Below are 26,017 nucleotides of genomic sequence, written 5' to 3'. Positions count from 1 at the left end.
AACCCATTATAGAAAGAATGGAGCTGTTTAAGATACAGAGACAGTAATAAAGAAGATAACTATGTTTGAAGGCAATTCAAATTATTTTTAATGAATACAATATTGGAAAAGATAATCATTTTCAAAATTAATGAAAAGGCTCTACAATATTCATATTACTATCAATTTCATTACTTGATTTGTTGTGTTGTTTAGTCACTAAGTTTTATCTGAATTTTTTGCAATCCCACAGACTGTAGTCTGCCAGGCTCCTCTGTCCATGGAGTTCTCCAGGCAAGAATACTGGAGTGAGTTGCCATGCCCTCCTCCAGGGGATCTTCCGCACCCAGGGATCGACCTCAGGTCTCCTGCATTGGCAGGCAGATTCTTTACCACTGAGCCACCAGGGAAGCTCCTCATTACCTGATTACAGATATATGAATCCTAAATGTATGTGTTTAGAGTGAATGACATTTAAGGTTATCTTATTCTCTCTGACACCCCAGTCTTTTTCTGCTTTAGGAAAATGAGGTCACCTACGTTCTGAGGTCTCTTCTAGTTGTAGTTTTGATTCCATGATCCTACTTAGGCAAAAGCCACAACACATTTAATGTTTATTTACTTGGTCAGTGTTTAGCCTGTGGTTGGGCATTTAAATATCCCAATGAAGACTGAAAACAACAGAGCAGAGAATGGTGAAACACAGACAAGGGAAGAGAAATAACTGTAAACCAGGGGAAAACAAGGGGAAAGATGGAACAGTGCTTTTACCATTTCTTTTTAATTTCTCCCACAGGCTTAGAAAATAGAATAGGTTTTTGTATGCTAGTAGTAGTCTTATAAATGAATTAAACATATCATCAGCACTTACCCATTTATTTCACAAGTATACAAAGTCAGGTAAATGTGTTCTACACTGCCCACATAGATGGTATGTCATATGTTCGAGAAGTTGTAGTTTGAAGTAAATGTACCCTATCTTAAGAGTGCTGTATTTGTTTTATATTCTCATACTTAATGATCTGTGACCTAATTTCTTTCAGCCCTAACCATGCTTATTCTATGGGTTTAAAAGAAGAAAGAAAAATTCTACATATACACAATTATACATCACACGTCAGAGAAATTAAATATGGAAATACATTTAAATATGTACGTGGTTCATCCAAATCTTAGTATCTATCCTTCATCATGTTTCCTTTTGTCTCCCATTAAAGACAAAATAGCTGGGAAGGTTTTTTCTCTTAATGGGCTGATAAGTAACCAAGTAAAACATATTGTACTTTTACCCAGTGCTAGTGGCAGGAAGCCCAATTTGCAGAATTCCCAATTACACAATCCTATATTAGCCACCAAAGAGAAAGGTTTTTTTTAATGTTTAAATAGGAAAAACAAGGACCTGGTATTCTTTAAAAAGCAAATCTGACAAAGGGTACAGGGGCTCAGAGGGTAAAGCATCTGTCTGCAATGCAGGAGACGCAGGAGACAAAGGTCCAGTGCCTGGAAGGAAACGGCAACCCACTCCAGCATCCTAGCCTGAAAAATCCCATGGACAGAGGAGCCTGCCAGGCTACACAGTCCAAAGGATCTCGAAGAGTTGACCATGACTGGGCGCCTAAGCGCACGCGTGCACGCACACACAGATACACACAGGAACTCTATTATTTGTTTTAAACACATATGAATCTACAATTACCTCAAAACATAAAATTGAATTTGAAAAAGACATTGTTTATGGTTATGGTGGTGTGGACTAAAAAAAGTCAGCTGCTCTATGAGTAAACAAAGGATGTTGAGGCCATCAAGCCATCAGCCACTGCCGCTGTCCCCGGCAGCATACCTTGAGGGGATCCAGGACGGAAAAAAAAACCAGGATACAGGCCCTAGACGGTGCCTATCAAAGGAGCGATTTCCGTGAGCTCAGACTCTCGTATCTTTCCATACATTAAAAAAGTACTAAATTCATTACCTTGAGATGTCTGGTTTGCTTTAATTAACAGTAATCTTTTGATGTTTGGATTACCTTGTTTTGTTGCAAAAACGCCTGTGTATCCTAGCCCCTCCCTTACCTCTTCAGAGCAGTTCCTTGGAGTTGAGAGGCTGTCTCCTGTGCTTAAGTCCTCAGAAAGCATAATTCCCAACTCTTAGGTAGTGTATTTTGTTTCATTTGGCAGTAGCTAATTGAGCCGCTTTGATTTTTCAATTTATGGTGCGTGCTTAGTCACTCAGTCTTATCTGACTCTTTGTGACCCTTTGGACTGTAGCCCGCCGGGCTCCTCTCTCCACCGGATTTTTCAGGCAAGAATGGTAGAATGGGTTGCCCTTTCCTTCTCCAGGGGATCTTCCCGACCCAGAGATCAAACCTGAGCCTCATGTGTCCCCTGTATTGCAGGCAGATTCTTAACCTACTGAGCCATCAGGGAAGCCCTTATTTATGGCAAAATATATATAAAATAAAATTTACTGTTGAACCATTTTAAAGTTACAATTCAGTGACATCAAGTACATTTATAATGTTGTGAAACAATAACAATAAAGTTCCAGCACTTTCCACCACCCCAGAGAGATATTCCGTATCCCTGGAGCAATCACTCACCTACCTCCCTCCCCTCAGGCTCTGGAAACCACAAATCTGCTGTTTCTATTAATAGGCCAATTCTTTATGTTCCATATAAATGGAATCACACAATTTGTGAGCTTTGGTGTCTAATTTCTTTCATTTAGAATGTTTCCAAGGTTTACTCATGATATAGCACATATCAGTACTTTCATAGTACTTTCCCTCTTTTTATAGCTGAATAATATTCCACCATATGGATAAATCATATTTTATTAATTCATTAGTTGATGTAATATTAAGGTTGTTTCCATCCTTTGGCCCTCATGAATAGTGTTTCTCTGAACAACTGCATACAAGCATTTGTGTGAACATGTTTTCACTTTTTTGAGTATTATACCTGCGATTGGAATTATTGGGTCATACGGTAGCTGTTTAACTTTTTTAAGGAACCACCAAACTTTTCCTTATCAGCTATACCATTTTACATTCCCATCAGCAATATATGAGTGTTCCAATTATTCCAAATGCTTTCCAAAACTCATTTTTCTGGTTTGTTTGCATTTTTTCAATGACCATCCTATTGGATAAGAAGTGGTATCTCACTGTGTTTTGATTTACTTTTCCTTACTAATTAATACCGTTGAGCATCTTTTCACATGCTTATTGGCAGTTTATGTAGCTTATTTGGAGAAATGTCCTTTAAAGTCCCTTGTCAATTTTCTGATGAAGTTGTCTTCCTCCTTGTTACTGAGTTGCTTCTTATTTTAAAAAGGAAATGAAGATTTCGGTTGTGCAGGAAATGTCTTTTTCTAGACTTAAGTGGTAGTTACATGGATGAATTCACTTTGTGATCATTTATGCCCTTATGTACATTTGTCAAAAATGAGGATATGTGCCATTTTCTGAATATATCAGTTTCCTAGGGCTGCCGTAACAAATTCCCCCAAACAACAGAAAAGATTCCCTCACAGTTCTGGAGGATCAAAGTCCAAAATCAAGATGGTGGCAGGGCGAGTTTCTCTCTGAAGACTAGGATTCTCTCCTAGTCTTTCTGGCAGCTCCTGGAATTCCTTGGAATACCGTGGCTTGTAGACACATATCTGTAGTCTCTACTTCTGTCTTCACATGGTCTTCTCCTTGTTTCTGGTTCTAAGTGTCTCAAATCTCCCTCTCCCTTCTCTTACAAGGATACCAGTCATTAAATTTTCAAGAAAGAAAGTTGTGCGGGCTCTGGAAACCACAAATCTGTTTCTATAAGAAGCCAATTCTTTATATTTTGTATAAATGAAATCACACAATGTGATGTCTAATTTCTTTCATTTAGAATGTTTCCAAGGTTTATTCATGATACAGGATGTATCAGTACTTTTATAGTACTTTCCCCCTTTTTATAGCTGAAAAATATTCCACTGTATAGATAAATCATATTTTATCAGTTCATTAGTTGATATAATATTAAGATTGTTTCCATCCTTTGGCTCTCATGAATATTGTTGCTCTGAGCAACTGCATACAAGCTTTTGTGTGAACATGTTTTCAGCTCTTTGAGTATTTGAGTCAGTCATGTCCTACTCTTTGAGACCCCAAGGACTGTAGCCCATCAGGCTTCTCTGTCCATGGGATTCTCCAGGCAAGATTACTGGAGTGGGTATTTCCTTCTCCAGGGGATCTTCCCAACCCAGGGATTAAACCTGGGTCTCCTGCATTGTAGGCTTTACCATCTGAGCCACCAGGGAAGTCCCATTAAATTTTGTATCCACTCTAAATACAGGATGTTCTCATCTGGAGACCCTGAATTACATTTGCAAAAGTCTCATTTCCAAATAAAGTTGCATTCACAGATACCAGCGCTTCAGCCTTGGGCTTATTTTGGGGGAGATACTTCAACCCATTACACTGAATATATGTCATGCTTCAATTTGTTAAAAACAGAATTTAAAGAAAAGATATGGTAAATAATTATAGGAAAATGTGGCAATCTGAGTTTCTGTGTCAACAGATCTGTAGGTTTAGTGAAACAAGAGAATTCATGCAAACTTGCCACCCTATAAAGGAAAACTTCTTAAAAGTTTTTGAAAATGTTTTTGCTAAATACAGTTCTGAAAATAACATCTTCAAATAATTTTCAAAGGACATTGATGCATTTTTTCTTCTTTATTTAAGAGGAAGCTCATGAAAACAGTGACATCTTCCCATGTAGAGAACATACTTTTCTTTAAATATATTTTTAAGATACTTAAGAGTTTGGGGGGTTTTGTGTTGTTAAATCCAGTCCTCTATTAAAATGTCCAGAAAGAATATTTATGTGTTCACACTGTTACCCAGTATGTACTCATTTTTTCCTTTTGTCCTTTAACCATCAGTAATGTTGAGATGTGGGCCTTTTGACCATTGTGATCCTCAGCTTTGGTCTGGTTTGACAGTTTGGCTGAGATTCATGTCATAAAAGGAATATGATACCTGCCACTTAACCCCAGGACATTTATATTTTAGTCTAACATGTAGTTGGACATAACCAGCTTTTGTCAAGGCCTCATTTCATGTCCAGTTAAATAAATATGTAAATGAAGCAATCCTTTCTTCTCAAAGATGACGTTTCATCCAATATATTAAAAGTTATTTGAGTTCCTAAATATGAAAAGCCATAGAGTATTGTAGTTCTGTGAAAAGCTGCTTTACTATGAGAACATACTAATGTAACAGTTCAGACAATGGCCTTATTCAGAAGACTAAAAGCTAAGTAGCCCATTTTCTGGACCCCAGTGCATTTTTGCAATTTTTTTTTTTCTTTTTGGGTAGTGCTATCTGTTAAGAAATAAATGACAAGGCTTTGATCCACCACATTTGCAAATTGTCCCCTCTGTGAAATATGTCTTCAAAGAGAAACTTTGGAAGCTTTCATATGTAAGATTGCATGAAGTTTTTGAATAAGTCCTAATTACTTCACCAGGGAGTGAAAACTTGTCTTTACTTTACTTGACTGGTGTTTTTTTAACTAACCTAACAGTCATTTTAAGTTGACTGGAGTTCATCCAGAAAATCACTACTTGTTGGTAAAAGGTTAAAACTTGAATTTTAAAAATTGGATTTCTTTTTCACAAAGCTCTTTTTATACTTTTAGAGGTTTAAAAGGCAAGTACTTTATAGAAAGTGTCAACACAAATTATATTACTGATCTTTCATCATAATATGAAATAGTAGTTGCACTCAAGACATGAAGGAAAAATATGCTTCAGGATTTGGTTGTGAAATAACTGACATACAGCAGAATCACTCAGTCCTGTAGTTTTTCACTCTAGACGCCAGGCAGGGGTGTCAGTTTGTGGATCATTCAGCTCTGCCCTCCTAATAAGACCAGTCTGACACAAAGCAGCAATTATTCCGTGGTGACATCATCACCATTCTGCCCTTTCACTTGTATTTAAATGAATTGTTCTTGGGTTGCCTAATGGAAGATTTCAAGTTTAAATCTGACCTAGCAATGGAAGTCGGCATGAGCTCTGTGTCATGTCTTCATTCTGTTTTATTTCCACTTTCTGGCAGTGCTTCTAACACAGACATAACATTCTGAAAGCAGTTTCCAACTTGAAATATAGAGTCCTCTCAGGAGATTTTTGTATATTTAATCACCTGTCTCAATGAGGTGTCATCCTTTTTCATAATACATAGAGATTACCCCTAATTATGTCCCAATGTATGTTTATTACCAAATCTCTTTTAGATAGCACATAACTTCTGAATGATTAGCTAGGAAAGAAAAAAGCTAAGATTGTTAGGCTTTATAAAACTGGCATTAAAATTACAATAGTCAGAATTACAGTAATCACTTAAGGCCCTTGAAGTTGGTTTTTTTTTTACCCCTGGTTTTAACCTCTTAGTTGTCTTATTTGATTATGCCTTGTGTCTCACAAGTGACTAAACGTCTTTGGAGGCAGGGCTAATGTTTATTTTGCCTTTTAATCACTGATAGTTCTTTCACATTACCTTGCACAGGGTAGACCTTTATTAATGTTTGCTGAATGAATACCGCATATTCATAATGTAGTCACATATACAGATTTATTTACATACTTGTGACAGAGCAGGCCTAGTATTTTTTCTCTCTTACTCTCAGTCTTTTCTTTTTTTTTTAATAGCTGTAGGAGAGGCTGGAGAAACAAGAGGGAAACATTAGTTCAACCAAGTCATTATAGCCTTTCTTAGCTACCCTGCCCTCTTCTTTTTCTAAATTTTTTGTTTTTTGCTTTTGTTCTGTTTTGGGGGGCTACACCACACAGCATGCAGGATCTTTGTTCCCCAACCAGGGATCTAACCTGCACCCCCAGCATTGAAAGCACAGTCTTAACCACTGGACTTCCAGGGAAGTCCCCAGACTACTTCTTCTTTCCCATCCCTCCCCCAGTCACAGGGCAGCAATAAAGTGACAGGGAAACCAATTATTGGACTAGTATACAGTGCTGGTCGCTCAGTTGTGTCCAACTCTTGTGACTCCGTGGACTGTAGCCCACCAGGCTCCTCTGTCCATGGAATTCTCCAGGCAAGAATACTAGAGTGGGTAGCCATTCCTTTATCCAGAGGATCTTCCTGATCCAGGGATCAACCCCAGGTCTCTTGCATTGCAGGCAGATTATTTACTATATGAACCACTGGGGAAGCCCTTATTGGACCAGACAATCTCTCAACTCCCTTCTGTATTTTAGAACTTCCTCCTTCATCTCAATTTCACTGCTTCACACTGTGAAACTGCTTTCTGGCAGAAATCAAGCTCATGTCTGTTCCTGAGCCTCCTGTTCCATGACCTGCATCAGATCAGAGAGTTGAGTACTTTGATTGAGTTGAGTACTCCTCCACCCCTGGAATTGATCCACTTGATGGCTTATTTTAGATTTGATGCTCATTCTTAGACCAGCCAGCTGTGGCCTGGGAGGCAGGATCACTTAATAACATGGCAGTACCTTCTGGAACACCTGATGGGAGTAAGTTAGGTGCCAAAAGTAGATAGTTGCTGGCCTCTGGTAAAATGGGAAGGCCAAATTAAACAACACCTAAGCATCTTATTCCTTCCAATTACAAAGTCCTATGGTTTATCACTTTAGCAGTCAAATATTAGGAAGGTATAATTCCTAATATTTGATGTTCTCTATGTACCTTCTCTTAAATTCAGTAGATTGACCTGAAGTGAAGTGAAGTGAAGTGAAAGTAACTCAGTTGTATACAACTCTTTGCAACCCCATAGATTATACAGTCCATGGAATTCTCCAGGCCAGAATACTGGAATGGTTAGCTATTCCCTTCTCCAGGGTGTCTTCCCAACCAGGGATTAAACCCAAGTCTCCTGGATTGCAAGCAGATTCTTTACCAGCTGAGCTATAAGGGAAGCCCAAGAATACTGGAGTGTGTAGCCTATCCCTTCTCCAGTAGATCTTCCTGACCCAGGAATCAAACTGGGGTCTCCTACATTGCAGGTGGATTCTTTACCAGCTGAACTACCTGACCTAGGGTCAGTCACACGAATTTCTCTTGGAGGAATTACAGTGTATAACAACATATTACCAACACTATGTTAGAATAGAGAATAAAATTATGACTAGAAGGAAATGGCAACCCACTCCAGTATTCTTGCCTGGAGAATCCCAGGGACAGAAGAGCCTGGTGGGCTGCCATCTGTGGGGTCGTACAGAGTCAGACATGACTGAAGCGACTTAGCAGCAGCAGCAGCAGCAGCAGAAATCTAGAAGCGTATTAAATCCTGACAAATATTCTAGGTATTGAGAAGACTTTTTATTCTAACAGAATATGTATGCATGTTGTTGTTGTTCAGTTGCTAAGTCGTGTCCAACTCTTTCGACTTGAATGTAGCCTGCCAGGCTCCTCTGTCCATAGGATTTCCCAGGCAAGAAAACTGGAGTGGGTTGCCATTTCCATCTCCAGGGAATCTACCTGATTCAGGGATCGAACTCCTGGCTCCTGAATTAGCAGATGGATTCTTTACTACTGAGCCACTAGGGAAGCCCAACATGTATGTATACATACACATATATTTTTTCCCAATGCCATTGCTCAAAAGAGTTTAATTTGGTTGTTTTCTCTTAAAAATTTTTGTTTGGCCTTGGTAAGCTGTCAAAAGCTTTAAAATTGGAGTGTTTATATTGTAGCACCAGACAGAAAAGGAAGCCTTTGAAGAGACAGTAAAATGGCCCTTCACTCAGATAAGCTACTTTATAGAACCTTCAGGATCCTGACTACTGCTTCATAAAAGGGTGCATCCGGTCTAATACCACTTGATTATCCGTACATTTTTATAAGATTCACTCTACAGGTCTCTACAAGATGCACTCTACAGACTCTGCAAGTCTTTAAATGAGCCCTTTACAACATTATATATTATGGGCTCCATAATATGGCAGTATTTCTGGGAAAATGTTTCCTAGTAAAGGTGTATATCCCAGACATTTTACCTTTCTCTTAAGTTATTCAATCTAACTTTACTACCATGATCTTGGCTAGAGTTAAGAATTTTCTGAAAGCTTATTCAGTATAAACTAATACTTCTTTTCGGGGGCTATTGTAGGTACTGCAGTTTCTTTTTTATGTGATCATGAAGTTATAGTTCAGAGCAAAGTATTTTATTGCAAAAATTTATTTAAGAGTAGTATTTTTAAAGTAAGTTGAAGTTGTTAAGATAAATATATGATAAGATATAACTTTAATCTGTGCTCTGATCATTGACAGTTTAGTTGAATTGTACCAATGGAGACCAAAAGATAAATAAAAAGAAAGAAAAACAATGGTTGGGTAAAATGGTATAAAATTTCAGATTTGTATGAGATGATAATTAGACTTCATAAGAAACTTTTTTAAAAGAATATTATTTATATCATATAGTCATTCAGTCAACAGGTTTTACGGAACAATTATTAGGTACCAATGAATTCATTATTAGGTTGCCCTGTAACCGACAGAACTGTGACTTTGAGTGATTTAAGTAATATAGAACACTGCAGAATAACATACAACATAAAGAAGTCCATATGAGGGCAGTTCGGTGCCAATGTGGGTCGCTGTACTGTCGTTGTAATACCACACTAGTTCTTCATCACGTCATTTCCGTTCAAGTTTAAGTCATAGTCTCACATGGCAATTGAAGCTTATGTTAGTCTGCTCAGGTTATCATGACAGAATACCACAGACTGGATGGCTTAAACAACAGAAATTTATTTTCTCATAGTTCTGGAGGCTAGAATCCCAAGATCAAGGTGCCCTCAGGGTTGGTTTCTGATGATACCTCTCTTCCTGGCTTGTAGATAGTTACCTTCTGGTTTTGTCCTCACATGACCTTTCCTAACTGCATGTATATATAGAGAGAATTTCTTGTGTCTCTTTCTCTTCTTATCAGGACACCAGTCCTGTTGGATCAGGGCCTCACCCTTATAACTTCGTTTAACCTTAGTCACCTCCTTAAAGTCCCTATCTCTGGGCTTCCCTGGTAGCTCAGTTAGGTAGAGAATCTGCCTGCCAATGCAGGGAAAACGGGTTCTATCCATAATCCTGGAAGATGCTACCTGCCACAGAGCAACTCAGCCCAGGGGCCGCAGCTATTGAGCCTGTGCCCTAGAGCCTGGGAGCTCACTCCTGAGCCCACATGCCTCAAGCCCATGCTCCACAAGAGAAGTCACTGCAATGAGCAGCCCTTTCACTTCAACTAAAGAGTAGCCCCCGCTCGCCGCAACTAGAGAAGAGCCCATATACCAACAGAGACCCAGCACAGCCAAAAATAAATAAGTAATAAAAAAAAATTTTAAGTCCCTACCTCCAAATAGAGGCACACTAGTGCTAGGGCTACAACATACAGATTGGGAAGGGGACGGTTCAGTCCATGACAGAGCTCTACCTGTTATGCAGGAATTTATAACTGAGGAAAGGAGACAGGAGAGGGACAAAAAGAGGAGAAAACAGAAAGGTAAAAAAAGGGTAAATCTTTCAGGTAAGTTAGTTCTGCTCGAGGAGCTCCTTAGATGTCTCCTGCAACATTTCCACTTCCTGGTCATTGGCCAGCAGTTGGTCGCAGAACTATACACAGCTACAAGTTGTATTTTAGCCATGTGGACTGCTGTGCTGAGTAAAGATCTGATTACCAAGAAAAAGGAAGAAATGGATATTAGGATTCAACAAGCCATCCTTGTCATGTCTAGAAATTGTGCTCAGTGTTGAGGATGAGAATATGAATTCCTAACTTCAAGGAGGTTATAGTTCACCAGGGAAATTGAGCATATAAACTGGTATGCTGCTGCTGCTAAGTCGCTTCAGTCGCGTCCATTCTGTGTGACCCCACAGGCAGCAGCCCACCAGGCTCCCCTGTCCCTGAGACTCTCCAGGCAAGAACATTGGAGTCGGTTGCCATTTCCTTTTCCAATGCATGAAAGTGAAAGTGAAGTCACTCGGTGGCGTCCGACCCTTAGCGACCCCATGGACTGCAGCCTACCAGGCTCCTCCGTCCATGGGATTTTCCAGGTCGAGAACTGGAGTGGGGTGCCTATGCCTTCTCCGATAAACTGGTATACTGTGATATAAATTAATATGTCCTATGGGATAAGTTTGTAAAGGTTCTATGGGAACATAGAGAAAGAATGAGTATCAGTGGAGGCAGTGACCTTGAGATAGACTTTGAAAGATGGATAGAAGTGCCCAGGCTAAGAAGTGATTCAGAGAAGAATGCAAGATGTTTCAGGAAACTGTAGACATAAAGAAGTAACCATAACTTGAAGTTCTTAGCGGAAAGTGGTAATAAGACCAGAAAGGTAGAATGAGACCTGTTTTTAATGGCTCTGTAATGCTTTTTAGGGAGTGGGACAACATTTACCGGGCTCTGAGAACCAACCAAGGCTTGCTGCTGCTGCTGTTAAGTCACTTCAGTCATGTCCGACCCTGTGCGACCCCATAGACAGCAGCCCACCAGGCTCCCCCATCCCTGGGATTCTCCAGGCAAGAACACTGGAGTGGGTTGCCATTTCCTTCTCCAATGCAGGAAAGTGAAAAGTGAAAGTGAAGTCGTTCAGTCATATCCGACTCTTCACGACACCATGGACTGCGGCCCACCAGGTTCCTCGGTCCACAGGGTTTTCCAAGCAAGAGTACTGGAATGAGGTGCCATTGCCTTCAGGTTTAGACAATATTATAACCAAATATATGTTTATAAAAACACACTTCCAGCAACAGAAAGAATGATAAACTGATGAATTTTGAGACAAGCATGTGTGTATGTATGTCTTATAAGAAACTCTTCTGACGAAATAGATTCCATCGATGACATAGGGCAGGGCACAGTCTTTGTTAATGTTACTGATTCAGTTGAACTAATTTCTGCCTCTTTAAAGATCCAAATAATAATTTAAGACCAGAAAGTGGAAAGAATACATGTAATGGTGAGAAATGATGAGGCCAGCAAGCTTTCTAATGTTGCAGTACTTGAGGAAAACTATCAAATAAGCATTCACATTCATCTGCCACTAATCTTTCTATATTCTGTTTAACTTTACTCATAATTGGAAAACTCCTTGGCACTTTTTCCTTTCATCTTTATATGCTTATGTTTTCATAAGTAGCTATTCAATCTATCTCTAGCATGCTGAAGAGTTCTCAACAGAATGATGACCTCTTTCTTTTACATCTTCCCTGATAGACTAGCGTTTGTGAAGTAGATGGGCAGTGGAAAGTCAGTATGTGTTTCTTGACTTACTTCCATACTCCTTAGTTAAACTTCTCCCAGACAGAGTAAGGAATTATGAGTTCTTGGAGCAGCACATGTGTGTCTTTCTTAATGTAACTCTCAGTTCCGTGGTGAGAATTATCTGCAATTCTCTGAAGAGGCACTAATCCATCCATATAAATAGCACAGCCCTAGGATAAGAAATAAGAAACTAGACTGTGAACAATTATTGAGAAAAGTCTGGGAAGAAACTAGTGAAAATTCTAGCAGTCAGTACCTTTCCAAGCCAGTATATTTGTTTAAGCAAACAATGAATGTTGGTTAATCCTAGTGTTAATTTCATTTCCCAAATCTGGCTTCTTCACCCTTCCAAGTTGACCCTAGTGATGTTCACCAGACTATGAGTATGATACGGCAGTTCTCACAGCTAACGTTTGGCCGAATCTTTACCACACTTTGACCTTGTCTGCCTCTGAAATTATTTTATTTCCCTCTTATCCTAAGCATGCCTCCTGTATCTTCTTCTACTGCCCCTCACCCCTTACTCTGAATGTAAGTCATAAGAATGTATGAAGCAGGAAATGAGTAAATATAATTAAGCCCGTGCATTCAAGTTCTTTTGTTTTTGCCTTCTTGTAGCTCCAAGAAATGAGAATGGCTTTGTGTTTGTTCTAATTTCTTTGTTAAGAACTATGAAACTAGAAAAAGAAAATTAATGAAATCACAAAGAATTAGAGTTGTTGTATCTGTTAGAACAACTTCAAACGTATAATTATACAGAGAAAATCCAGAAGCTCTTTTAAATCATGAAATATTGCAAGCCAAAAAGGAAATTAGAGGAATAACATAGCAAATACAAATGTACCCAATACAAAGCATTGTGAAATACAAACATTTTCCCAGTATGTTTATTTTTCTTAAGAAATAAGCACCACTGGGATTTTTGAGAAATCTCAATGATGGGCAAATCTTTTTATCACTTGAGGTCAGAACCAGCTGGGAAATGACAGAGAGTCAGAACGGAACAGGCTGGTAGAGGAAATTCCCACCGTTGACCCCTAGATGAAGCCAACTTACACTTCAGAAACCAGCTCAGAGCCTGACACTGGAGGAATAGATCAGAGTATTTTGGAGGTTGTTTTATTCATTTTTCTGTAGGCAGGCTCACTTCTACGAGATACCCAGATAGTTTCTCCTTCCAAACTTACCAATCAGTTAGGTGTGAAAGGTGGGGCAGGTACAGAAATAGAAAATATTGCAGCTTGTAAAGTTCCCTCCATGTGAAAAGAAACATCAGGAATGAGAAGTAAACATTTTCCCTTGAAACACAGCTAAAGCCACATTTTTAAAATCTTTTTTTGGATCCTATTCTCTTCCTTACCTTTCCTCTAGTCCAGAAGTAACCTCTACTTAAATTTTAAGATCCTTGTGTGTAACAAGTACTTAGTACAAGTACTAGAGTTTTGATTCTAATAGAATGCTTCCATGTAAGGAAAATATTGGCTGACAGTTCTTCATAATATTGACTATAACATCTATATGTACTTTGATTTCAAGATACCCTAATAGTCTGATGGAAAGGATATAAAAGATGATGATACTAGATAGGAATAGAGCTTGAATCCAAGGATGTTAGTGCTCAACTATTATGCTCTAAGTGCTGAAAGATCATCATGGTTTTAGCAATAACATAGCTAAGAAAACAAAGTTTAGTGCTATCTCAATACAAAAAAGAAAGCATCAAAAAATTTATCTCTTTCCACTGAAAACAAAATGGTCATTCTGCTGACACTTGCCTTCTGAAATATTTCAACATTCCAGGCTACTGACATTTTTTTTCAACTCTTATAAACAAATCCCAATGTCCATTAAAATATTTTCTGATTTATTTTCCAAATTTTTTCAGGTGAATAGCAAGTTGTATTTGTTTAGCTTCCATTATTTCCTCTTGATAAACTAGATACATTTTAAATTGAACAGAGGTACCAAGAGGCTACTGAATGAAGAGAATGTTTGGTAGTGAAGGATATAATGGAAAATTGCTATAAGTAGCTAGGAAGGGACATAGTTATACAGAAACATTTTAGTTTAAGTGGTAGCATATTATTAGGGGCAGAGCTGAGCTGTCCAGAAAAATTGGCCTGTTAAATGGAATAGGAGAATCAGTAACATCCTCTCTTAGTATCTGGAATTAAAAGTTGCCAGTTAAAGCTACTAGGTAACTCTGGTTTCTTCTCAGTGAAATATATGAGCCAGTAACACTGCTAGTTCCTAAGGTTATTTTTGCTAGTATTCACAGCAGATAGTTTGATGGGTCAGGAAACCATAGAAGTAGTATATGCATAAAGTAATATATGAATGATTTTCAAGTGTAGTATAATTGTTTTCTTACAGATTTTGGGTTTGGTTGCAATATACTGTTGAAGTTTGCACAGTGTTTTATTGTGTATGTCATATACAATACCTTGTTGGTTAGCTTCATGAAGCCCTTAATTTATTAATGTTAATAATTGGCCACTTGTGTGTCAAAACCAGAAAGCATTTATATAATTGTATTCCAAAAAGAATATTATAAATATTCTTAAATTCTTAATTTTTTATAAACAAGTATTTATGTGTATACACACATACACACACTTTGCCTCCTGCTTCTGAGCTATATGACAAGGTTTTTTTTTTTTAATAAGAGTTTAAGACAAGCTACGTTTAATAACCATTCATGATCCACAGCAAACTAAAATATAATTAGACTTCATTTCATCTGTTGATTGTGTTCTTAAGAACTTGCATAAAGAACCACAACATTTTTAAAAGTCTAGGCATTCTTTCTCTTTGAAAGAATATTATAGCTGACTCATAATACCAGTGATTACTTTCTAGTCTAAATAATGACAGCCTAATTTAATTGACTTTTTCACATTGGAATTTCACTAAGTGAAGGATGTCTGTTAGATTATAAACAATCATATTTTTAAAAAGCATTAAATTTTCAGTCTTTACATTTTAATAATCTAAATAAATGATTTCAAGATATATTTGAAATTTTTATGATTATTCTTTTACATTTATTTCTAAGTTATTTTTGTTACACAGAGGTGTGTTTTAACAATTTTAGTTCTAAACTCCAAATTGTACAATTAAGAAAAGAGGATGACTTTTCACTCTTTTTGTATTATCTGGTTCAGTTTCAGAATTCAGTCTTACCCAGCTAATATATGCATTCTGTCCATTTGATGCCTTAGAAGAAGGAACCTGAATAATAGGTTGTACTTTTATTAACGGATCCTTTTCAGTGAATTTTGTTAACTCACATATAATTTCTTCTCAGTGAAATATATGAGCCAGTAAAGCATTGCTAGTCCTAAGGTTATTTTTGCTAGTATGCAGAACAGATAGTTTGATGAGTCAGGAAAGCAAAGAAGTAGTATATGCATGAAGTAGTGTATGAATGATTTTCAAGTGCCTAAGTTTCACTGGAGTAATTAAGCATGTGTGTGTGCATGCTATCGCTTCAGTCATGTTCACCTCTTTGTGATCCTATATACCATGACCCATCAGGCTTCTCTGTCCATGGGATTCTCCAGGCAAGACTACTGGAGTGGGTTGCTCTGCCCTCCTCCAGGGGATCTTTCCAACCTAGGGGTCAAACCCAAGTCTCTTATGTCTCCTGAATTGGCAGGCCCCGTTCTTTACCACTGGTGCCACTCAAGAAGCCCATTATTAAACACATCAACCAAATAAGCATTAAAAAAAGTGTGATAAACTCACTGTCCCCAGAGAAACAAAGGAAGTATCTGAAATAGTAACCATGCTTCACACACTTGGATATACGTATGGCTTTCAAAAGCCAACAACAAAGCCATCCAGAAAAACTGTCCCAATAAATGATACAAAGGAATCAATATGGAATCTCTTAGTGCCTTGAATTGAAAATTGCCAGTTAAAGCTACTAGGTAAACTGAAAACCATTTATTTTATAGTGTATACTTCCTCTTTGTTTTTCTGGCCCTGAAAAGTACTTGTTGTACATACTAACAAAAATAACTTTAAAATTGGCAGTGACTTACTGTTTCACTGAGAAGAAATTATTTATAAGTTAATAAAATTCACTGAAAGGATTTCATTAACAAAAACACAACATTCCCTCAGATTCTCACATGTCCAAAGACTTCATATGTCATATATCTGGGTGAACACTTAAATAGGGTCCAATCCTACTCTGTTTTGAACTGCAATATGCCTTCCCATATGCAACTCTCCCATGCTGTGTAGCCACAAAAGGTAATGAGTTCAGCTCTCAGGATGCCAACAGCTGGAAAGCAGAGTTCCGTGCTCATGTTGCTTGCGCAAACATACAAGTTGTGTTTCCCACAGTGAGATCCAGCGACCCCTAAGGTTCTACAGCTTTTTTATCCTATAAAACACAGAGCCAAAAGATGATGTTGATAGGATGGCAGCATAGAGTTCTGAGACTGTTGAAGATTTTCAGGAGAAGGCAGAGTCTGAGAGGAGCTGGCAAAGCAGGCAATTATTTGTGGTGGGAGGATATGGGGGGAAAAAAGCAGATGTCTGTAGATACTACAAAGGAAAATAAACACTGTAGAAGAACAAACTTATGTAGAAAAATTTATAAGAGGGATTTTTAACAAAGGATGTTTGGAAAACACTCCACTGGAGTTTAATATTCTGGGTAGCACTTCTGAAAGGGGACAAGTTCTTACAGCCAGAGTGACCTTTATACTAAAAATCTTCATTTCTCTGTTTATTCCATCCCGTCCCATTTAACAAACTTGTATTAAACACCTACTGTGTGCCAAGAATTAGACCTCCTTGCCTCTTTCCTACCAGTCATATACAGATCCACACTATACACGTAACTCACTTTGAAGTTCAAATACCATTTGTAGTCACTGGAGGCCCACAGGACATTAGTACTGGAAGTCAAAACAATTTGCTCACTATAGCAAGCTGAAGTTAAAAAGCAGCTTCCCAGGATGAAACTTGGAAAATGCCTGAACGTCGAGGTGTTTATTTGGATTGGCTTTTTCTGGACTTGCTGATGGAGGTTGATATCTTGCTGACATATTACATCATTTCTGTTGAAAGGACTTTGGATGCTGAGATTGACTGAGCCAGGTTTTCTTTTTACATAATGTATAGGCAAGTTCCACTTGTTTGAAGGAGACTCTGAGTTGGGTAGAGTGTTTTTTTCCAGGAAAATGTAGATTTTCCGTGTTTGAAAATATGATGACATTTCCAAACACATATTGAGCCTATACTTTCTGCTCAAAGTTTTAATATTGTCTTATTTTCATTCTGTTTTTACTTCCCATCTCTTCACCACTGGAGTTCTTTGGCTTCTCCTTCTCAAGATTGCAATGCTATAAAAATAATTATCTCAGATTTCAACTAGAATTATGTAGTTCTATCACTTTTGTGGACAGATTCACTTAAACTCTTGATCAAATTTTACCTTTTAAGGGAACTTGTATGCAAAACCCACTCCAGTATTCTTGCCTGGAGAAATCCATGGACAGAGGAGCCTGGCTGGCTATAGTCCATAGGGTCACACAAAGTCATACATGACTGAAGCGACTTAGCAAAGCAAGTATCATGTTTGAAGTCGATTAGAGGGGAGTAGATTGCCATTGGCGTGAGGTTGACTCAGAAGCTAGGTGACATCGGCAATCTGCATCACCTTCTGGGAGACTGAGCTGAGAATCCAAGAGATCTAACTGAGAGGACAGGATCACCTGTGCTCCTCCTCGGCTGGCCCTTCCATTTGGAAGGCCTGACACCCTCATCTTAGATTTTCTTTACAGATGTCATTGCAGCTGGATTTAAAAAACAGGAAATTTGCTATTGAAATGAGTCCATGAACCCACTGTCCTGCCCCCATTGATATAACACATCTGTATCACTTTTCAAGATACAAATGGTCATCAGAATGAAGGGAAATCCACTTCTAAAAGAAAACTCAAATGCCAGATGGTTAACTGACTCTTTGAATTCTACCTCTGAAAGCAGTAGAGTATCGAGCATTCTCTATTGCTACGTGAATACTTTGTATATCTCACAGCAGCCAACACATGGAAGGTATTTATAACCTTATTTGAAATATGATAAACTGGGGCTCACTTGCCATTTTTTTCCCAGCTAAGCTCTAAGATCTGTGAAAACAAGAGCACTGTCTTTTTATAACTGTCTCCAGGGCTTTGCATATATCCAACCCAAAATAAAGACTTGATTAATATTTTGGAGTAGTTTAATAAATATGAATAATTGAATAAATAATATAAGTGAAAGGGCTAGGTGTAAGCCCAGGCTCATGTATCTCTAAAGATCAACATCTTTCTATAGTATCAAGGAATTTGCTCTAGAAGTCATTAATTAACTGTAATATAATAACACTAGTATTATTTTCTATCTCAATACTGTATCATTTCATTCTTTAAAAATAACAAAGTAATGTTAATTGCATGATTTCTGTTATTTCTAGATTGGATAAACATGTGTAGGAAGTTGCTGAAAGAAAGCAAGATCATTTGGATATACATTCCTAGTCAGCATTTATTTGATACCCTATTGCCTTGGGCTTAGAGTTTAAACTATTCAGAATCCCTCTGGCTATTAAATACTCTAATCTAGATATTACTAGATCAAAATTTCTGGATCACCCTATGAAAGACAAACTTTTTAGAAGCAAACAATAAAACAGGCTGCAGTGACTTTTTTGAGAACTCAGAGGATGTGTGCAAGAGGGGGACCTTCCTTCACTGGCGAGTCAATGCCTGCTAGAGAAGCCCAGAATTTGCCCCCTTTATTTCCTGCTTGTTATCCTCAAATGTTTCAAAGCTACAAGGTGATTAAGAGCTCTCATGGGCCATGAGGGTTTTGTTGAGATAGGTTGTTATTTTTTATTTTTATTAACCTGACTAACTCAATCACACTATAGTCACAGAAAGTCTATGATTTGACCTCAGAAGACCAATGTTGATGTCTTATCTCTGCCACTAATACAGTCTGACCATGGACAAATCACTTAACCTCTCTGAGCTCCAATTTTCAACACACAAAAAGAGAGTATTGACTGCTCTCCTCCTAATCTTAGTTTACTGACTAGCTCAATACCTTTATTTATATGGAAATGTTTGTAAGCAGAAAACATGATACAACTGAAGGTTTCTTCTCCCTCTCTTTCTCTCATTTGTCATCTTTCTCTTATTTGTTGTCATCATACTCCATCCTGGAGTAAAGAAATTGCACAAACTGATCTTTTATAAGAGCTGTCCTTCAATACCAACAGTCTCAGCATCCTCTTCAGTTATCGGCTCTTAGATGTATAAGTCACATCACCGTATTGGAAGGGGAGCAAGCCTTTCTACTTCTTTTCTAGCAAAACCTGTGTTTCAGCTGAAACTCCTTTGCAGGTTTATCTAGCTCTGTATCCATGACTTCTCTCTATTGCAATCTTTCCCTCCCTTCCTCTGAACATGCTCCCAGCCCTGGCCACTGTGGAAGAGCCTCCCGCTCAAATTGCTCCTCAGAAGATGCAAATACATGGACTCATAGTAGCCTCTCTTCTAAACCCATCTCTATGTTACCTTCTATTAACTCATCCCAGTTTTAGTGCTAAGATATAAAAAGTGATTAATGTAAATGATCTGGGAATCCTGAAGAAACGTAGGCAAATTTCTCTATCATCCTAAGCCTCCTTCTCCTCTTCTGTCCAATGGTGATAATAGTGGTATTTGATTGTAGGCTTGTTAGCCAATTAAATGAGATGGAGCTTGTGACGTGTAACACATAACCTCTGATTATTGACCTCTGATTATTGTCTGTGTATTTTTTCCATCATTTTCTCCCCATGTTGCTCCTGAAGCCACCCAGTCTGTTTGCTGTTTTTTTTAAAACTTTGGTTAAAAATAAGTGTGATTTTTCTTTACTTCTAGTACATGAAGTTCCAAGACAACTGAATATAGCAATGTGAACATTGTACTAAAATTTACGAGAAGCTACTTTTATTGTTTATGCACTCCTTTAAATCAAAAGAACAAGATGTAAACTATTTTTTTTAATGTCATCTCCTGTGCTTCAGGCTCCTTGGTGTCTTAGAAAACATGAAAGAAACTGATTTACAATCATTTTGGGCAAATTGCCTGTGGAATTCTGAGGACAGGAAATGAAAAAAAAAAGTTCAGCACACACCCCCGGACATTCCACACAACATGTAGAATAAACAAACAGGTCCCCAGAAGGAAACCAAAACTTTTGGTGTTATATTGAGAAGCACTGTGAATAGCCTTTGGGAAGCTTATACTGAAGATAGGGCTTCCCAGGTGGCACTAGTGGTAAAGAACCCGCCTACCAATGCAGGAGACATGAGACACAAGTTCGATTCCTGGGTCAGGAAGATCCCCTGGAGGACAACCCACTCCAGTATTCTTGCCTGGAGATCACGTGGACAGAGGAGCCTACAGTCCATGGGGTCGCAAAGAACAAGACCCCACTGAAGTGACTTAGCACGCATGCACGTGTATACTGAAGATGATGAACTTCAGGGAAAATCTTTCAAGAGGGGTTGACCTCTTAAATTAATTTCTTTAATTAGGTTGACCTTAATTAAAGGAAATCCTTTTCCCTTTGTATTCCTAAAGGATGATGAGTAGTTTCAATTTAGGTAAATTCTGTTACCTGCATCAACATTATGAAAGAAGGGTACCATGTTACAGACCTGTACTTCTCAGACCTGAACAGGAGTCTTTTTCTGGGGAATTTGTTGGGATGTAGATTCTGATTCAGGAAATCTGGAGAGGGCCTGAGATTCTAGATCCCTCGCAAGCTCCCACGTGGTGTAGTAGCTGCTGGTCGGCAGACTATAATTGGTTTTCAGGCACCTTCTTTGATAAAAATTATTGGTAGTGCTTTTCTACTCCTTATCTGTAGTACAGTGGTTTTCAGCTTACAGTGATTTTGCACGTGTGTTTGGAGACATTTTTGATCTTCACAACTCAGGGCGGACTGCTAACATCGTGCGGCCAGGGACCAGGGATGCTGTCAAACACCTTACCCTGCACAGGCAGGACCTCGTAACAAAGTATTTTCTGAGCCAGAATGTCAATAATGAGAAAGCTGAGAAATCCTGCTATTTAGAGTACTATTTTTTGTGTCTCTCATATCAAAAATAATCTGTTGAAAGTGTTCAAAAAAACTGTGAGGAAAGAATCAGAACATGTACTATTTAGTTTGGAGTAGAGTGAACAGTGTTTAAAACTGTCTTCAAATACATGAAAAGCCATTATGCAGAAGATGGTAACCAGCTGTTTGCCATCATCCTTGAAGAATGAACAAGAAATGTACATAAATGGACCTGTGCTACCCATCCATTCTTTTCCTGCATCTTCCACACCAGCCAGGCAAATCTCCCTCTGTGATCTTGTAACCATATTTGTCCCGTCCTGTATCTTATTTCTTGCAGAGACTCTTCCAAATCCTTGGGACACATTTTATCCTCACTGCCAAGCTGTATCTCTCCCTATCCTTAAAAATCTAACTTGAAAATTTCCATCTCCATAAAGTCTTCTTTCAGTTCAGTTCAGTTCAGTTGCTCAGTCGTGTCCAACTCTTTGCAACCCCCATGAATCACAGCACGCCAGGCCTCCCTGTCCATCACCAACTCCCAGAGTTCACTCAGACTCACGTCCATCGAGTCAGTGATGCCATCCAGCCATCTCATCCTCGGTCGTCCCCTTCTCCTTCTGCTCCAAATCCCTCCCAGCATCAGAGTCTTTCCCAATGAGTCAACTCTTTGCATGAGGTGACCAAAGTACTGGAGTTTCAGCTTTAGCATCATTCCTTCCAAAGAAATCCCAGGGCTGATCTCCTTCAGAATGGACTGGCTGGATCTCCTTGCAGTCCAAGGGACTCTCAAGAGTCTTCTCCAACACCACAGTTCAAAAGCACCAATTCTTCGGCGCTCAGCCTTCTTCACAGTCCAACTCTCACATCCATACATGACCACAGGAAAAACCATAGCCTTGACTAGACGGACCTTAGTCGGCAAAGTAATGTCTCTGCTTTTGAATATACTATCTAGGTTGGTCTTCCTTAACTAAGATGAAATAGTAGTTCCAGTCCACATCTATTGACAACTGGCACATTTTCTCCTTCAATGTGTTATGTTTCATTCTGTGAATATGTTATTGCCCATTTGTGTACAAGGAGCAATGCTAGATTTTGAGAAAGGTTAAGAAAGATGAATAAGAGTCCCTGCCTTTAAGTACTTTTCAAAAAAATCTCACTACATTGTAGTTACAATGTGGGTAGTATTTAATAATTATTTCTATGAGGGATTTTTTTTTAAATAAGAGGGCTTAATAGTTATTCCCTTAATATATTGAAGTGGGGAGATCTTCCAGGTCAGGAGATCAAAAGAAGACTTTATAAATAAGTATACAGAATATCTTTTTATGAAGAATAATTTTCTCTAAGTTATGTACAATTTTCTGCATCAAATAAGCATCTAATATTGTTACCAAAATTTGAAAGTTATAAACTAGAGCCTGGAATGAATTAGAGTCTGAATTTATGTTATATTTATGGAAGAGCATACAGTGAATAAGAAAGAAATTTTTTTCTGTCTACATGTAGCTGTAAAACACGAGTGAATTTAATCATCTCAATACACCTTATGATACTGTGTGATTTTATAACAGCATATTCTTTGGGAAGAATTTTTAGTTACATCTAGGAGGGGAATACTTTGGAACTTTACAAGTATGCTTTAAAAACCAGTACCAAAGATGGAATTTGACACCATCCATTTGAGAGAATTTGGCACCACCCGGAAGCCTGGCCTGCTGCAGTCCATGGGGTCGCAAAGAGTCAGGCAGGACTCAGCAACGGAACTGAAGAACCCTTTTAGGGCTTCTCAGGTGGTGCTAGTGGTAAAGAAACTGCCTACCAATGCAGGAGACATAGGGATGCGTGTTTGATCCCTGGGTCGAGAAGATCCCCTGGAGGAGGGCACTCCAATACTCTTGCCTGGAAAATCCCATGGACAGAGGAGCCTGATGGGCTACATTCCGTGGAGTCTCACAGAGTGGGACACGACTGGAGTGACTTAGCAGTAGCAGCAGTAGAACCCATTTAGAAAAGAATCTCGCCAATAAAGGATTTCCATTATCTGAACTACAAACAAACAAACAAACAACAACAAAAAAAACTGAAGAGGTTTAACCTTCATTGACCCCACTCCATTACTCTTGCCTGGCAAATCCCATGGACGGAGGAGCCTCGTAGGCAGCAGTCCATGGGGTCGCGAAGAGTTGGACACGACTGAGCAACTTCCCTTTCACTTTTCACTTTCATGCATTGGAGAAGGAAATGGCAACCCACTCCAGTGTTCTTGCCTGGAGAATCCCAAGGATGGGGGATCCTGGTGGGCTGCCATCTATGGGGTCACACAGAGTTGGACACAACTGAAGTGACTTAGCAGCAGCAGCAGCAACCTTCCTTGTAGCTCAGTCGGTAAAGAATTTGCCTGCAGTGCAGGAGACCCGGGTTCGATCCCTGGGTTGGGAAGATCCCCTGGAGAAGGAATGGCAACCCATTCCAGTATCCTTGCCTGGAAAATCTCATGGACAGAGGAACCTGGTGGACTGCAGTCCATGGGGTTGCAAAGAGTCGGCACGATTGAGTGACTAACACACCAGGCATTGAGTAAACTCTTTAGATGAATCATCTAATTTAATCTCAACGTATTTAGCCTCTCCACCTGTGAGGCTATCACCACCAACATAATAAGGAGACCTCAGTGTACAAGCTTCCACCCCCTGCTTGATTCAGAGATGGAAGCAGAGCAAACCTCAAGCCTGCATAGGAGACCATCTCTGGGTGGAAATAGCTTGCCTTCCTTTTTGAAGAAGCAATGAGAAAGCTTCCTCTTTCAAGGCTTTAAATGGTGATGCTTGTATCATCTGTAGTCAAAATGGGAAAATAAAGCTGTTTACATTTCATTAGTGGCCATGGTTTGATCTAGGGATAACTACTGGAAAACTATCTGTGACTGCGTTAGTCATATGAGTTTCTGCCAGCTCCTTCCCACACGTTCTGAAATCTTTGGTTCTGGGAATGGTACAGATACTAAATTACTATGGAATTTGTTCAAATGTTAATACTTATGTTCTTTAAAGTCCTTAGGTTGATTTCCAGTTAGTAATACAGACCTTTGCAGACCTTTCTGGTTGTTCCCATTCTTTGAGCGTCATTGCTCTTTTTAATAAGCAGCAGCTTTGAATGGTAACCTCAAGAATGCCTTAATAATTCAAAACATAATGGAATCGTAGTTAACTCTGTGTAACTGGATGTTTGTTTCCTCTCTTAAAGTTGTTCTAGGCTTCTGTGTGTCATTCAATGTTGATGTGAAAAACTCAATGACTTTCAGCGGCCCAGTGGAGGACATGTTTGGATATACGGTCCAACAATATGAAAACGAAGAAGGAAAATGGTAAGTCAATGGGTTTTCTTGTTGTTTAGTTTTCTTACAAGGTAATGGAAAATATTATTTGGTTACAGTTTGTTTTATGAATGAGACTTAGAACGAATCACTTATGGTAGGAAATGTAGTCTAATCATTTGGTAATAGAAATTGAAAAAGGAAAAAATCCTTGACAATATTAAGAGCTGTGGTTAGTGATTATGTTGAAACCTGGGTTGACCTCAAGGAAGGGCCTTATTCAATATAGTCATTGTTTTGTTATTATGTTATTCTGGCAAGGGTTCTTTGTCCACGTTTTAGTCTAGCTGAAATTCAACAGGAGGTATATGGAAGCATGTGAGATAATATAACATGAGGCTTATATTTTTAGTACTTTACTTACCTATTGAATTTAGTCTATTATTTATAATGAACCTCACCGAATTTTATACACTTTTAAACCCCTTAATATTGGTTAAGTTCACTTTAGTATGATTTTTTAAAGCATATTTATCTTTTGAAAACTATACAAAATTAATATTAGAGCTCTTTTGCTTTGTAGTTCATATAATTTTTAGTGAGTTTTTTTAAGTAGAGCTTGTATAAAAGTGCTTCCTTGCTGGTGCAGTTGATAAAGAATTTGCCTGCAATGCAGGAGACCTGGATTAGATCCCTGGGTTAGGAAGATCCCCTGGAGAAGGGAATGGCAACCTACTCCAGTACTCTTGCCTGGAAAATTCCATGGACAGAGGAGCCTTGTAGGCTTCGGTCCATTGGGTCACAAAGAGTCAGATATGACTGAGCGATTTCACTTCCTCACTTCACCCAGTTCTGGGTAAATATTCAAAGGAATGAAAATCAAGATCTTGAAGAGATATCTGCATTCCCATATTCATTGCAGCATTATTCACAAAAAGCACAACTTGAAAGCAATCTAAATGTCCATTGACAGATGAATAGTTTTTTTAATGTTTTACATATATAGTAGAGTATTATTCTGCCTTAAATAAGAAGAAAATCTTTCTGTTTAAGAAAATATGGATGAACCTGGAGGACGTTTTACTAAGTGAAATAAGCCAGATGAAGGACAAATGCAGCATGATCCCACTTATATGAGGAACCTAAAATAATCGAGCTCATAAAAACAGAGGACAGAATGGTGGTTACCAGGGGTTCAAACAAGGGCAAAACAGGAAAACATTAATCGAAGGGTACAAGCTTCAGTTAAGCAAAATGAATTAGTCCTGGAGATTCACTATACAGCATAGCACCTATCGTTAACAGTCTGTGTTAG

The 26,017-nt window shown here is 38.6% G+C and overlaps 1 protein-coding gene across 1 annotated transcript in view; it reads left to right on the top strand.

The window, feature by feature from the left end:
* The window catches only part of ITGA1 (integrin subunit alpha 1), a 172,144-nt gene that overhangs the window by 39,642 nt on the left and 106,485 nt on the right, over window positions 1-26,017 (top strand). The window contains exon 2 of the mRNA XM_018065522.1: window positions 24,633-24,753. Within this exon, the coding sequence (XP_017921011.1) occupies window positions 24,633-24,753 (121 nt within the window). The remainder of the gene's footprint in view (window positions 1-24,632; window positions 24,754-26,017) is intronic.

The sequence above is a fragment of the Capra hircus genome, chromosome 20 (genome assembly GCF_001704415.2).
Source record: "Capra hircus breed San Clemente chromosome 20, ASM170441v1, whole genome shotgun sequence".
Lineage (NCBI taxonomy): Eukaryota > Metazoa > Chordata > Mammalia > Artiodactyla > Bovidae > Capra > Capra hircus.
This window is presented reverse-complemented; position numbering and strand designations above follow the sequence as displayed.